This window comes from Lissotriton helveticus, chromosome 2_1, assembly GCF_964261635.1.
Source record: "Lissotriton helveticus chromosome 2_1, aLisHel1.1, whole genome shotgun sequence".
NCBI lineage: Eukaryota > Metazoa > Chordata > Amphibia > Caudata > Salamandridae > Lissotriton > Lissotriton helveticus.
The window spans coordinates 1,740,517,964-1,740,533,746 of record NC_136059.1 but is presented as its reverse complement, the minus strand read 5'-3'; the positions used below and the strand labels follow the sequence as shown (position 1 = coordinate 1,740,533,746).

Genomic DNA, 15,783 nt, shown 5'->3' with positions numbered 1-15,783 from the left:
CAAGGTGAGAACGATCCAATGGTTAAAGTAACACATGGCGCCTGGCCTCAATTTATAGCACGGCAGGGGCAAGATACTGGTGCCACATTAAAGTGGCCTGGCGGGGACTGGAAAAGAAAGTCAGTCTCTTGGGTGGGTTTACAGAGGCCTCAAAAAACCGTCCCACTTGTGACTCTGGGGCACCGGTCCATCGACCAATGCCCGATTCCCCGCCTTCCCAATCCAAAGGTGTGAACCCCCAGATGTTAAAGGGTCTGCAGTAGTCTGGGAGATGTAATGCACATTTGGTGTGATTTTCTAGGAAGAAATTTCAAAACTGCTAAAGGTCATATTGAATTATCCTTGTCACCAGAGGTGACAATTTTGGGCCTAAAACTCACAAATCTGAAGGCTGTGGCAAAACTTGAGAGGCATATAGTGTTCCACTGCTTGGAGGGCACCCAACTGCCTATAGCTCACAACCAGCAGAAGACGGACTGCCCCCAATCACTCACTGGTCCCATAGACTTTGACCCATCCGTGCTGTGAAACGGCTGAAAAGCAACATGGATGATACTCACCCACTATGTGAAGCCAAATGGAAACATTTATATGCCAAGTTGAACGGAGGCCCGCAGAACTCAGTCCTTCCTCAGCGATGGAGGTTCCTTGGTCTATATAATTGATGTGAATTTCTGAGCCTCTTTCTCTCCTTTTTGAGCGATTAGTCGAAATCTGGTGTGTGATTTTCAGAGCACTTATGGTGGTGAATTGTAGGGTAGGATGTTTACCCTCCTGAAGTTGTGTTTGCAGAAGGCCTGTGGCTGTATAAGTAGGGCGTAAAGGTGTATTGGGCTTATCATAATCTGACATGTTCCTTGTACCACTTGATTTACGTGATAACTGAATATTTGCTAACACTATATGTCAGATTGTATTGCTTGTAGATGATCTGGCTGGGCAGTCGTCTCTGGCTGCTTAGCACTTGAAACTCCAATAAAAAATATACCAAAAGAAAATGAATTACGCGGATGTTTTTCACTTTGGGGGTTCTGTGTGACATCACAGACAATTCAAGCTAGCTTTGCTTTTGTTGTCTGTTTCATGCCACTCAGAACCACACAGTGAAAAAGATCCTCATAATTCACTATTACCCATTTATAATTCTAGATGTATGGCCCTGGTAGAGAGCCACTAGCATGTATAACTGGATTCAAATCCAGTATCTCACTGCTATGATGTAGCAACAGTTGTAGCTAAAGCTGTTACCCACTGTTGTTAGGTCATAATGGAATTCCAGGCTGTTCAGTCTGACCTCTCACAGCCTGTCAGAGCAGCTTTGGAAAGCAGAAAGCACAGCATTTGCAGAAGAGGGAAGGGAAAGCAAATAGAGTGGAGGGTGTGGTTGGCAGGGAGCTTTGTATTTATATATTTTTTTTATTTGGGACAGTGAAGAAAGGCTATATTATATATGACTCTCTATTACTTCTCTGCATAACATTTGAAAGCAGAGACAAATGGTTGTGGGTGCCATACATAACATACAATTAGGGATGGATGAAATGTGAATTACGGATATATTTTTCATCTCTGGGTTCTGAGTGACATAAACAGCTGAAGCTTCTATTTCTTAATCAATTTCATGTTACTCAAAACATGTCTGTCTCTCCATAATTCACTGTTACCCATCTTTAATTCTATATTTTATGCATGGCATCCCTAGCAACCTTCTATCATTCACCCCATATTCTAAATCTGGTAACTCACTGCTATGGCGTAGCAACAGTTCATAAAAAACGTGTTACCCAGCAGGTCATAGAGGTCTTCCTGGCCAGGCTGACAAGGCTCTGAGAGTTTGTCATTGCCGCTCTGCTTTGCCTGAAAGCAAAAGCCATATTGGCATGGAGTGGAAACATAGGCAGGGAAAGTGATGGGGGTTAGTTACAGATGGAAGGTAAGGTATTTTTATCACATTTGAGTTAGAGAGGAGATGCCGTGTTATGAATGCCATCCTCTTTACTTTCCTGCACTTGCATAGCAGTTTAAAGCACATAGAAGTTGATTTTGGGAGCCATACATGACATAAAATTATAGATAGGTAAAAAGTGAATAATGGGAATGTTTCTCATCTTGAGTTTCTGAGTAACTTAGACAATAGGAGCGAATTTAGATTTGTCTATTTGATGTCACTCAGAAACCTTTGTTGAAAACCTTCCCCATAATAAACTGTTATCCATCTTTAATTCTATATTTTCACTTATATCAAGTCACAGCTCTGTGTAAAAATGTTTTTTCTTATTGTGTGTTCCTGGAGATCCTGCCACATAAAGTACTGCTGGATGGTCATTAAATATTAGAATCTGTGAGAATGTGTTTAATCCCAGCAATTAGATCAAATCTGAGAGCACGAACACATTTGTAGCACATTAAAATAAGCCTTCGTCTGGACCCTTTCTAAAACGCCAGTGCTGTTGCTTCCTTTCAAAGCCCTGAAGATTTGTCAGTGTGTTCTTTGGTCTCATTATCTTCTTTGATGGAAATCATTCAGCTGAAAGATGCTAAATGCTCCAGAATACAACCAGCTGGCAGAGGAGGACATATTAATTTTGATAGGTGTTCTGTGATGTATTTGCTTTCTGAGACAATAAAGAGATAAGCATGACAAATCAGTTTTGTGAGTGGGGACGGAAGCCCTAATAAAGGAACATAGATTTAGAAAATGCTTTATTCAATTTCACAAACTGATAAAATCATAAAAGCAACAATTCATTACAAGTATACAAACATAATTAAGTTAAGAACAAGTAATACATTTTCTTTTCCTCAAAATACTTTTTAAAAAAACAATCATGATTCTTACACAATACATGTCATTCAATAATTGCAAAAATAAAAGGACTTTTTTTTTTGTAGGTTCAATTTTATCTTTCCCAGCTACAAGGGTACAAGACCTACTCTTACCCTTACCACAGGACATGACAAATATTTTCTTAACATTGAGCTTCAAGTCCCTATTGTCCATGAAGTCAATGTAAGTGTTTAGGGCCTTCAGTAGACCAAGCTGGGTTCTGGCCATTAAAACTGCATCGTCTGCATATAAAAGTGAGTCAAAATGGTTATTATTGACTTGCGGTGAGTCTCTCACACTGGCCACCAGTGCCTCCTCCAATTAATTGGTGTATAAGGTGAAGAGGAACGGGGCTAGAACACAGCCTTGTCTTACACCTTTTTTCACATGCAAAGGCTTAGTACATTCTCCTTTTAATCCGAACCTCACCTTCGCGGAGGCCCCCTCATATAATTGTCTGAAAAATAATATAAGGGATTGCTCTACCTTTAATCCTCCTAAAATCTGCCATAGTCTGTTATGGTCTACGAAGTCAAAAGCAGCAGTGAGGTCTACAAAGACCGCAAATAGGTTACCTTGCTTAGCCTGGGTATATTTCCCATGTAACATGGAAAAATTTAAAACCTGCTCAACAGTCCTCCTCCCCTCCCTAAACCCAAATTGAACCGGGCTTAGGACCTTGTTATCTTCTGCCCATTGTTGCAGTCTATTCAAAATGACCCTTCCTGCAACTTTCATGAGGGAGTCAAGCAAGGAAATAGGTCTGTAACATGCTAGATTTTCCCGGTACCCTTTTTTGAAACAAGGAATGATTATGGACTCCGACCATGATTTAATAAAGCCCTTTTCACAGCTGGCCTCAAGGACTCGTGTTAATAATGGAGACCATAGCTCAATCATGTATTTATACAGATCGATCGGAGTCCCATCTGGGCCTGGAGCCTTACCTCCTTTACTCTCTTTTATAGCCACTAGTACTTCCTCATATGTAAAATGTATATCAATTGGTAAAAAATGTGCGTGTTCATCCTGTGCTACTTTTTCACTAACTATTTTAGTGGCATTACCCCCAGTACCATAGACCGAAGAAAAGAAATCAACCCAGGAATCTTCACTTATTGCCACCTCAATCCTCGCTCCCTCACCAGTCGAGAAAAAAGGAGCCTTCACTGCCTCCCAAAAAAGGGAGCAATCCCGCCGTAAGGATGCTTCATACAGATTTGTCCAGGCCTGTTCCTTGATATCCTTCTTACGCTTATTTCTAGATAGATTATAAGCCTTCCTGAGCCCCCTAATGTCCTCGTAACCCTTTACCGATCTTTGTAGGGCAACTTTTAATAGGGAGTAAGCCTTAGTACATTAGGATTTTGTCTTAAATTAAACTTAAGTTTAACTTGAGTTTGTCTTAAGTTTAATTTAAGACAAAATGCTAATTTAAGACAAAATCCTAATATAGGACAAAATCCTAATTTAAGACAAAATCCTAATTTAGGACAACATCCTAATTTAAGACAAAATCCTAATTTAGGACAAAATCCTAATTTAAGACAAAATCCAAACTTAATGGTGGTTCAATGTTTGTCCAGATTCAATCAATGAAGTAAAGCCTTTGTAGCACAGAGCCACAGGATGTTCTGTGCATACCGTGGGAGAAAAATATCTTTGATTCCCTCCCGATAGGAATCAAAGGTAGGTGTTGTTCACAATCAATGCCAATAGATCAACATTCTGCACTCTATCTTGTGGGTAATTCTGTTTTGGGCCATGCCTATGGATAGGAGGATCAGCGGTGTGCTTATGGGGAAATTCAGTAGGGTTCTTTTAATCCTTTGCTCCACTATGGAAAGACTCTCTGAGTGTGAATAGCCCCACAACTCTGCTCCATATAAAACCGCCCCATGGTCCTTTACATTGTATATTTCCAGTGCCAAAGCTATTCTTCTGGATGAGGTTTTTCTTTGGATTTTCCCTATGTAGGCAGTATGTGGAAACAGGATAAATGTGCTTTTTTCTCCTGTGGCATCCAGCGTAAATTCTTGGTTAATTTCATACCCAAATACTCAAAACTGGGCACTACATCTAGGGTTGTATTAACCACTAACATCCTACTCTTACAAAAACTCTGTCTGTCTGGTGCAGTCGTCAGTTAACACCAGTACCAGTCAGCCAAACAAATGAGTGGGCACAGGATGACTATGCAATAACTGCTGAACTAAAATCCACTACAACTACTGCTTGGCAACTCAGAGCTCTCACTATGGTAGAAGGTACACATTGAATGTACCCACTTTCTGTAGATACAAGCTATGCTATCACATATTTACAGATAAAGCACCTAATTTGTACTCTGAGTCTGTCAAGTCAACTTGAAATAAATAAAAGGCACTACTCTAAATTATTGCTAGAACTTTAACTCTTAAAAGCAAAACTGCAGACATGGTACTTGACAAATGATCTATTTAAAACTATTCTCTCACCTCTTGACTGACAGCTCTCAATCACCAACATATTCCCATGGACCTGCACTTACACAAATCACAATGCTCTGTTTTCGCATTGATGGCTCTTTTTAATATGTACAGCTAGTGGATGCCGCGGTTGTGGGATCCTCCCTAGTACTGATATCCATACCTCGCCGTCCAGAACTCTCCGTGAAAACAAAACCTATTTTTAAGATTGCGCATTTGGCAAATAAGGTCTACCCTTGGGGCTAGCTAAGCAATCTGGCCTAGATATGAATTTATCTATGATGAGTATTAGGAGTTATTTATTTCTCTGCCAAAACTCTGACCAGAAAGATTACAATTGCCCAAATTCTTTCATGATCACTGGAAACCATCTTTTTTTGGGGCAATTGCCCAGATACGCGGCGGAGGGTCACCAGGAAGGCCAATCACCCAGAAACACCTGTGCAGGAATGCACAGAAATGCCAGCCTGACTGCATCAACTGGAGGGGAAGACCTCCTTGCTTGTGAGTTAATGAAATTAGAGCAAACTGTAGTTACCAAAATGCAATGGAGCACTGTCAGTAAGATGCCAGCGGTGTGCTCCCCCTGCATTATTTAGAATAATACTAATGCACCAGAGGTAAGATGAACAATTAGTAGGGTTCAATGTCTGGAGTCCATATAGCTTTGTATGGGTTAGCCATTGACATGTTATGCAGCAAAGCAAATGTTTGCTTTTTCAGTGAATGTTCCAATGCCTTTCTCTTGCTCTCTTTATAGCCCCCTTAATCACCACTCCCCTCGAAACCCTGGATGCCTTGGTTGAAGAGGTAGCCACCTTCATGTGTGTCGTGGATTCCTACCCAGAGCCAGAGATTACCTGGACACGCAATAGCATTCCAATCAGGTAGGTGGCGGATAACACATTTTCAGTCATGCCATTTAAAGAAAGATACTTTACGTCTGTGTAGGGCATATCAGTGTCATATGTTGTTTAAATCAAATTACATTACACTCTTTACTCCTTACATTTCTTTCTCTTGACACAACTACTGTCTTTTTAGTTGCTTACTGAAAGTCAAATACTTCTGTTAGCCATTTTAAATACAAAAAACTAAATGGTGTCAAAGAAACTATTTGGGTATGGTTTGTAGCCCACTTTATGAATGATATGCAGGGGCCATATAGACTTTAAATTCCAGGCCATCTCTTTTTTATTTTTATTATGTAGAAACAAACATATACATTCCAGACCATCTCATTCAGTCTTCCTCTCTCAATCTACCTCAACCTTTGTTTCTTTCTGTGCCACTGATGCTTTTCTTTTCGCTCTCTATTCTCTCAGTGTTTTTACATTCAATTGAATTCAGGGATACTTTATTGGCATACCATATGGGATTAGTTATTGCTGAAAAGTTTCATATCCACACCTATTCAAAGGTTTCACAGCAATTGTATGTATGAGTTCTGTGATTCGTTGCTGATATCGCAATCAAAAAAGTATTCTGCGACCACTTTGATATTTTCTCTTGTCAGAAAGTCTGTGTTTGGGATTCTTCAGTGGGAGCAGATGGGTTATAATTACCAAAAAAAGAAGCTTGTTGTATTCATTAATCCACTGTCTGCGGTTCTCAGTGTGATGGCTGCCTTTGTGTTCAGATATAGAAGATGTTGATACTCTGTTTCTGGTAAAAAAAAAATGTGGAGAGGCGTATCTTAGCTTATGGTGGATGGAGTTGATGTCTTCGAAAAACCTCCGTCCAGGTAGATTGAAGACTCACATTTTGTATATCTTATAAACAACCTCTGTGCCCAAGCCTTTTTTATGGGCAATCCTCCTTTCATTTCATTCAAGGTCCCGGCACTAGGCACATTTTCTACAATTCTTTTCTTTATTGCATTGTAATTACAGTGGATAAGGATATGCACTGAAATCCCTGAAATCTACTATTTGTGTAGATTTTCATGCATACTCCTGTTTATTTTTGCATAACCCATAAAACTCCGAATTTACATAAAGTGGAGGAAGAAATATCAACTGGGTGTGTGCATCTATCTATCTATCTATCTATCTATCTATCTATCTATCTATCTATCTATCTATCTATCTATCTATCTATCTATCTATCTATTATCTATCTATCTATCTATCTATTATCTATCTATCTATATATTAATATATATATATATATATATATAAATATATATAAAATTATATTGTAATTGCATTTATATAGCGCTCACTACCCCTGATGAGGCGTCAAATCATTCTTTTGGTGAGTAGCACGCTACTCTGTAACCCATAAAGAATTAGTGGTGATTTAGTATAGTGAAATATGAACGTAATTATTAGTCAGTTATTTGGATTGAGAAAGATAGTGGAGGGATATAAGAGGGAAAAGGCTTGCATTTATATAGAGCTTGCTACCCTTGATGAGGTGTTGAAGTTTTTTTTTGGCGAGTAGCATGCTACTCCGGAACCCATTAAGGATTAGTTGTGAATTAGTATAGTGAAATATGAAAATTACACGTACATGTTAGTCTGTTATTTGGATTGAAAACGATAGTGGAGGGATGGAAGAGGAAGGATTTTTTTGTGTGTTTATTTTTGAGGTCATAGAAGTAGTAGGAGGCTTGGGGTGAGTAAACAGGATGTGGAGGGGGAAGAGTCCGAGGGAAGGGTTTACAAAGGCTTGTTTTGGGGATAGGCATAGTAAAAGAGGTATGAGATAATGCAAGGAGGGGTAGAGTATGGAAGAATGTGGAAAGGGTTATTTTGGGGATCATAGTAATGGTATGGGGTTTGGGGTGAATGAGAGAGTGGAGGTAGAGGATATATTGATAAGGTATAGGGTGAGAAATAGGGTAGTGCATTGTAAAGAGTAGTATAAAGAGGTTTGTGATAATACATATATATATATATATATATATATATATATATATATATATATATATATATATATATATATATATATATATATATATATATATATATATATATATATATTACCTACTGGCGATCGCCAGTAGGTAGTTATAGTTAGGATCGTTTTCCATAGGAAATCTGCAACATTCTATTGGGAATAACTTTGGCGTCGAATGAGGGATCTGCCTGTAATTTTCCTTAACTTTGCCTCGCTGCGCTCCGCTTCTTCCCTGAAAGTTTTGGGGGGATCCGTCAAGCGGGGGCCGTGATAAAAGGGGGGTCCCAAAACATGTTTTCCCCATGTTAATTTCCATAGGGCGGTTGGACTCACTTTTAGCCCGAACGGCTGAATGGATTTCCACCAAACTTGGCAAAATTGTAGGGACTGGTACCCCGATGTGCCTTTGCTATGTCTCAAGATATATGCTCCAGTGGTTTTTACGGAAATTAACTTTGAAAAAATATATATTGGGCTACATTGGGCTATATATATGTTAGAGCCCAAATGTAGCCCAATGTAGCCCAATGTAGCCCAATGTAGCCCAAAGATGGCCACCAGAGACAAAAAAAAACAAATGTAGCCCAATTATCAGCCAGATGTAGCCCAACTATAGCCCAATGACAGAATGTCCCAGAGTGTTCTAAAGAACAACTAGAGCGCTAACAGTCTTACTTATGACAAAAGTATGGCACACCTGAAGTCATCTTGATTGGAATAAAGTGTTAACACTTAAAACATTTAATTTGCAAAGGAACAAAATGAGGGGGTTCATTTTGCCATAGAAATTATGATTAGTGCTGAAGAAAGAAAAATTAGGGCACATTTTGAGTGACTTCTCAAATCCTCTTATATTTCATTAAAAAAATTCTGATATGCAGTCTCTCAAGATGGCCACCAGAGACAAAAAAGCCCAAATGTAGCCCAAATATCAGCCATATGTAGCCCAACTATAGCCCAATGACAGAATGTCCCAGAGTGTTCTAAAGAACAACTAGAACGCTAACAGTCTTACTTATGACAAAAGTATGGCACACCTGAAGTCATCTTGATTGGAATAAAGTGGTAACACTTAATACATTTAATTTGAAAAGGAACAAAATTAGGGTTTTCATTTTGCCATAGAAATTTGATATATATATATATATATATATATATGTATATATATATATATATATATATATATATATATATATATATATATATATATATTCACTGAAAAAAACCATAGGTTTGACACCAGTTATAGTTAGCTGGAAATTTTACTGATATAAAACCAATGAAATTCCACGTTATAGTTAGTTGGACTCACTATAGCTTGCGCGTGTAATGCACTGCTGATGACGTCACATATTACATCACTCATGACATCACTGATGACACCATCCTTGTGACACAGTGACAGACCTCCTTTCACTGTAATCTAACCCTTGAAACACTTATTCAAAAATAGAAACTAACATTTTCAAAAAAATGGAGATACCCATACCAGTTACAACAACCAATTCAATAATTCCACCATCTATATACACATGCACTAATTCACCAACAGTTCTATATAGTCACTCATACATATATTCACTAATCATATGTAGTGATACACCTACACATCCTGTTACACACCGACAGTCATCCAAAAGTTATTCACACACATACTCACACATGCAAATAAACTATTGAACATCCATTTATTTGCATAAACAGCTATACACACACTACCACTTTACTTCTAAGGAAACTTACACATGCTTATTCTCTTAAAAAATCACTTATACAAACACATACTAATTTAAACAGGAACTCTTACAATCCCTCACTCTCACATATACTCACTTATATACATCAATATTCACATATACTAGATTAAAACATATGTAGTTACTGATAAAGACACTAATAAGACAGTCATTCACTCGCTAACACAGACATATACACACTCATCCACCCATACAGTCCTGCACATATGCTGTCTTCAAAACACATACAAACAGAGACTCAGTCATTCTTGCATCTATGTACTAAGTAATACTCCCACCAAAGCATGCAAACACTCATACTGATACTAAGAAAAACATCTAATAACCTATATACATACACATGTACCTACTCTTCAACCCATGCAGCCACTTATACACAAAGTGAAACACTAATACATATATTTAAATATTTAAGCATTACTCACTAATATATGTATTCACTAAGATATTCAATAATATATACATATATAACACATATTTATTTTTCAGAAAGACACACATTCACTGGATGGTGTCATCAGTGATGTCATGAGTGATGTAATATGTGACGTCATCAGCAGTGCAATACACGCGCAAGTTATAGTGAGTCCAACTAACTATAACGTGGAATTTCATTGGTTTTATATCAGTAAAATTTCCAGCTAACTATAACTGGTGTCAAACCTATGGTTTTTTCAGTGAATTTCATAGGTTTTGTAAATGCTACTTCCTAACTATAACGTGTGTAAAACCTATGGTTTTTTCAGTGAATTTCATTGGTTTTTAAAATGCTAATTCAGAAATATCTCGTGTATACAACCTATACTTTTGTCAATAAAGTTCTGGCAGTATTTTTTTCAGAAACAAGCCGTTTTCTTCACTGTTCAAGTTGCATAGAGACTCATTGTAAAGCGATACAGAATTAGAAAGTCTGTACCTTGCCTTTTGTTCAACGCATTAAAATTTGCCTGTAAATAAAAATAGCCTTTCTAAACTTTCGTGCACGACCCGGTGTGCGCACTCTCGGCAACAGTTCTCAATAAAATGGATAGCGCATTTCCAGGCTTTCGTGCGCGACCGACTACGCGCACCCGCCTATATATTTCGTGAAAACTTTGCAATCTGAACTTATTGAATTTCTTCATAGACCCATCAAAGAACTTATAATACGTCAAAGAGACTAAACCTAGGCTTCTTTTTTAATATTATGAAAATTGTCATTAAATGGAGCCGAATGTCTTTTTAAACTTTCGTGTGTGACCGAATGTACACACCTTGGTATTTTAAAAAAATATATAAAAGGTTTTATACTTTAACAATTGTATGCTTGAATCGAGCTCAGAAGATATATTAAATCCGGATATGTTTGGATTTACTCCTTTTCACGTTTTGAAACTTCGCTGAATTAGACCGCTACTTCCAAATGGCGTACGTGACCAGATACTATCACCGCGTACACGTCCTGAGACGCGCATGTGAAGTCATGTGACTTGAAAACAACACTTCCAATTGGTTCCTAGTAGTTTCTATTCTGCAATTTACACGGAGCACTCCACCCACTTCTATCACTATCTTTTCTACTCTCAAAAGAGAACAACGTTCAGCACCCTTCGGAAGACTTTGCTGAAATGGCTGCCGCCCCGCATTCATCTTCCGAATCTGAAGGAAATGAGCGACTACCTTTAAAAAGAAAAAAAGGAATCTTTTATTTGACAACTTTTCACTTATCCTGAAGAACAAAAGAAAGTGAATGCGCCAAAAGTTACCTGCACGATATGCAATTCGGTTCTCTCAAGAGGAAATCCAAGAAAAAAATATTCCTTTTCCATACATACCATGGTGCGGCATGTCAAACAAGTGCACCCTGTGGAATTTGCACAGGCATCGACAAGAGCCCTGGCCACGCTATTACCATCAGAGGTGGCCAGCACATCTTCTGGTGGACGACCTGTATCTCCATCGAGTGCTGTGATGGACTTGAGACCATATCTTGCAAAGGTGCACATGAAATGCAACGAGTGTGGAGAAATTCTTCTGTACGGAGAGCAGAGCCTCATTCTTACTAAACTAAAAATTGAGAGTCATAAATGCCCCGAGAAAAGATAAATTTCTTCATTTCATTTTGATCCTGTGTCACACATGAAAATGTTGTTGCAAGTTAAAAAAATCAAAAACTGCATGACACTGTTCCTGTCAAGGTAGCATAGCTGGCGGCCTAGGGGTGGAGGACCGTTGTGCAAATACCCCGGGGAGGACTCTGGATATGCTTGGTCCCTGAGATTCTTCGATGTCACTGCCTTCCACAAATGGCATAAGTCCTGGATGTTCGGTGCCATACTTGAGGGTTTGACCTAAAGACACGTCCTGCGGTGCCCTGATCCAAAATCAAAAACAACATAACACTTGTTTAAAAAAAAAAAAAAAGTTCTTTTCAGAACTAACTCATTGTACCAAAAACAGCTCCAGGAGCATATTATAAAGGGGGTTTATCTCCCCTTTTTTGGCTTTCGTTCGTGCGCGACCGTGTGCGCGCACCCGCCTATATATTTCGAGAAAACTTCGCGATTGCAACTTATTACATTTCTTCATAGACCCATCAAAGAACTTATACTACGTCAAAGACAGTAAACCTAGGCTTCTTTTTTATTATTATGAAAATTTTCATTAAATGGAGCCAAATGTCTTTTTAAACTTTCGTGTGTGACCGAACGTACACACCTTGGTATTTTTAAAAAAAATATAAAAGGTTTTACACTTTAACAATTGTATGCTTGATTCGAGCTCAGAAGATATATTAAATCCGGATATATTTGGATTTACTCCTTTTCACGTTTTGAAACTTCGCTGAATTAGACCGCTACTTCCAAATGGCGTACGTGACCAGATACTATCACCGCGTACACGTCCTGAGACGCGCATGTGAAGTCATGTGACTTCAAAACAACACTTCCAATTGGTTCTTAGTAGTTTCTATTCTGCAATTTACACGAAGCACTCCACCCACTTCTCTCACATCTCTACCCTGTTATCTGCAATTGTGAACATCAAAAGGAGCTGCGCTACGCCCCTGTAAGAGGCCTCACTCCCACTGCTGCAACGGCTTAGCAGTCCTCCAGATGCACAGGAACAGCCCCTCCGATCCATTAAAGTTCTGTGTCGGTCTCAATACCACTTACGAAATGAAAATAAGCACTGAAGAATATTTATGCTGTAGCAGGAGGAGTACTACATGCTTGCAGAATGCATTCTATTACCTATAAAAAAGTGAAACACCCACGCTACAATCATATAGAATACTTCCTCTAAAGAAGCCTGTGAATAACTTTCGAACATCAGGTTAAAATTTTTTTACTCTCTCATCATTGTTAAAGATAAGTATTTACAATACTATATTAAACAATGCCATGATTTTTCCTTTTTAATTTTAAAAATCTTGCAATCTTTCACAAACCCAATACTCATGGCTTCTTTTTCGTGACAAAAATCTTGCAATATTACATACCTACATAGAATAACAGAAAAAATATAACACTACAAAGGCCAAACAGTCTACTAAACGCGGATTTGTAACCTATGGGGCAGATTTATGTTAACTACTTCATACCCAGATATGCACCAGTTAATGTGCACCACAGTATGGTAGTGCTCCGTTACCCATGGTGTGCCACATTTGAAATGTGGCCGCCATGGTACAAAAACACCATACATGCGTAACACATCTGTGCTCAAAAACTAATACATTGCTAGAGTTGCATCGCAACTGTGATGCAGCTCCAGCAAGGTTCACCAATGCACTATATTCATAATGCTGCGTCAATACCTACGCCTGCTTCAAGCACATGCACAGTTTTGAAACAGCATGGGCCTGAAAGTCACTGAGTGAAATATCATGCATTACAGTCAGCCACTTTCAAGACGCATTCCTTCAGAGGAACACTTACCGGTTATTAGAGGTAGATCGTCCGACTCCACCGCAGGAGACCCCTAATAAAAAAGACATATATATAAAATGCGGACTAGCCGCTGTATCGTGCTAGCAAACTTTAACTTAAAAATCGTTAGAAAAAACAAAAGGAATCGAGCAAAATCAGTAGGCCACTGATAGGATCTCTTTTTCACCTCGCTAAAATAGAAACATTAGGAACAACCCCTCATGAGAAATACGAAACTAGTGAGAGAAACCGAGCTCGACGCCATGATGGCTGCAAGATAGATCGGCTCCGCCGCCCACCCCGCCCAAAATAACGACAAACCCTATACAAATATTATAAATAAATACAACACACCAGCAAAGTAACAGGGTAAAACGTTTTATTAAATAACTATTTACATGGCAGCCTGCTGCAACATGAAAACAACACTTCCAATTGGTTCTTACTAGTTTCTATTCTGGAATTTACACGCAGCACTCCACCCACTTCTCTCACTATCTTTTCTACTCTCAAGAGAGAACAGCGTCCTACATTTTTTGGAAGACTTTGGTGAAATGGCTACCGTATCTCATTCATCTTCCGAATCTGAACAAAATGATCGACTACCTTTAAGAAGAAAAAAAGAATCTTTCATCTGGCAATTTTTCACTTATCCTGAACATCAAAAGAAAGTAAATGCACCAAAAGTAACCTGCACGATATGTGACTCGTTTCTCTCAAGAGGAAATCCAACAAAAAAATATTCCTTTTCCATACATACCATGGTGCGGCATGTCAAACAAGTGCACCCTGTGCAATTTGCAGAGGGATCGACAAAAGCCCTGGCCACGCTATTACCATTAGAGGTGGCCAGCACATTTTTTGATCGACGACCTGTATCTCCATCGAGTGCAGAGATGGACTTGAGATATTTAACTATATATGGTCTATAACCTATGGTTTTTTCAGTGAATTTGCTCCGCCGCCCACCCCGCCCAAAATAACGAGAAACCCTATGCAAATATTATAAATATATACAACACACCAACAAAGTAACAGGGTAAAACGTTTAATTAAATAACTATTTACATGGCAGCCTGCTGCAACATCGATCCAAATGCATGGTTTTTTCAGTGAAATTCCTCCGCCGCCCACCCCGCCCAAAATAACGAGAAACCCTATGCAAATATTATAAATATATACAACACACCAACAAAGTAACAGGGTAAAACGTTTAATTAAATAACTATTTACATGGCAGCCTGCTGCAACATCTCCGCCAGGAGACGGCGTGGGGTGCACTGGAAGGGAGAGGCGGCGCGAACGAGCCTCCCCCACCTCCCCAGGTGGAGGTTTCTCAGCTACACCCCAGCGCTTCACTGATCTCCTTGTCCTCAGTCAAGCATCAATAGTAAGATTTTCATAGGTGAGTGTAGGTTCATAGTTTGCCATCCACAGACTGAAAGCCTGGAGTGGCAGTGAAAAAACCATAACTAGGTAAGAAGGAACGCAGAGGCTGTAGGAAGGACTCTGCATATGCTTGGTCCCTGAGATGCTTCGATGTCACAGCCTTCCACAAATGTCATAAGTCCTGGATGTTGGGTGCCATAGTTGAGGGTTTGACCTAAAGACACGTCCTGCGGTGCCCTGGTCCAACCATCACATATACCTGTGCCAGGAGACGGCGTGGGGTGCACTGGAAGGGAGAGGCGGCGCGAACGAGCCTCCCCCACCTCCCCAGGTGGAGGTTTCTCAGCTACACCCCTAAAGACACGTCCTGCGGTGCCCTGGTCCAACCATCACATATACCTGCGCCAGGAGACGGCGTGGGGTGTACTGGAAGGGAGAGGCGGCTCGAACGAGCCTCCCCCACCTCCCCAGGTGGAGGTTTCTCAGCTGCACCCCAGCACTTCACTCAACATAGGCGGCCGGCTCCC

The 15,783-nt window shown here is 39.4% G+C and overlaps 1 protein-coding gene across 1 annotated transcript in view; it reads left to right on the top strand.

Annotated features, from left to right (window-relative positions):
* The window catches only part of MUSK (muscle associated receptor tyrosine kinase), a 707,615-nt gene that overhangs the window by 106,502 nt on the left and 585,330 nt on the right, over nucleotides 1-15,783 (top strand). Inside the window, exon 2 of the mRNA XM_078676695.1 lies at nucleotides 6,056-6,182. Within this exon, the coding sequence (XP_078532821.1) occupies nucleotides 6,056-6,182 (127 nt within the window). The remainder of the gene's footprint in view (nucleotides 1-6,055; nucleotides 6,183-15,783) is intronic.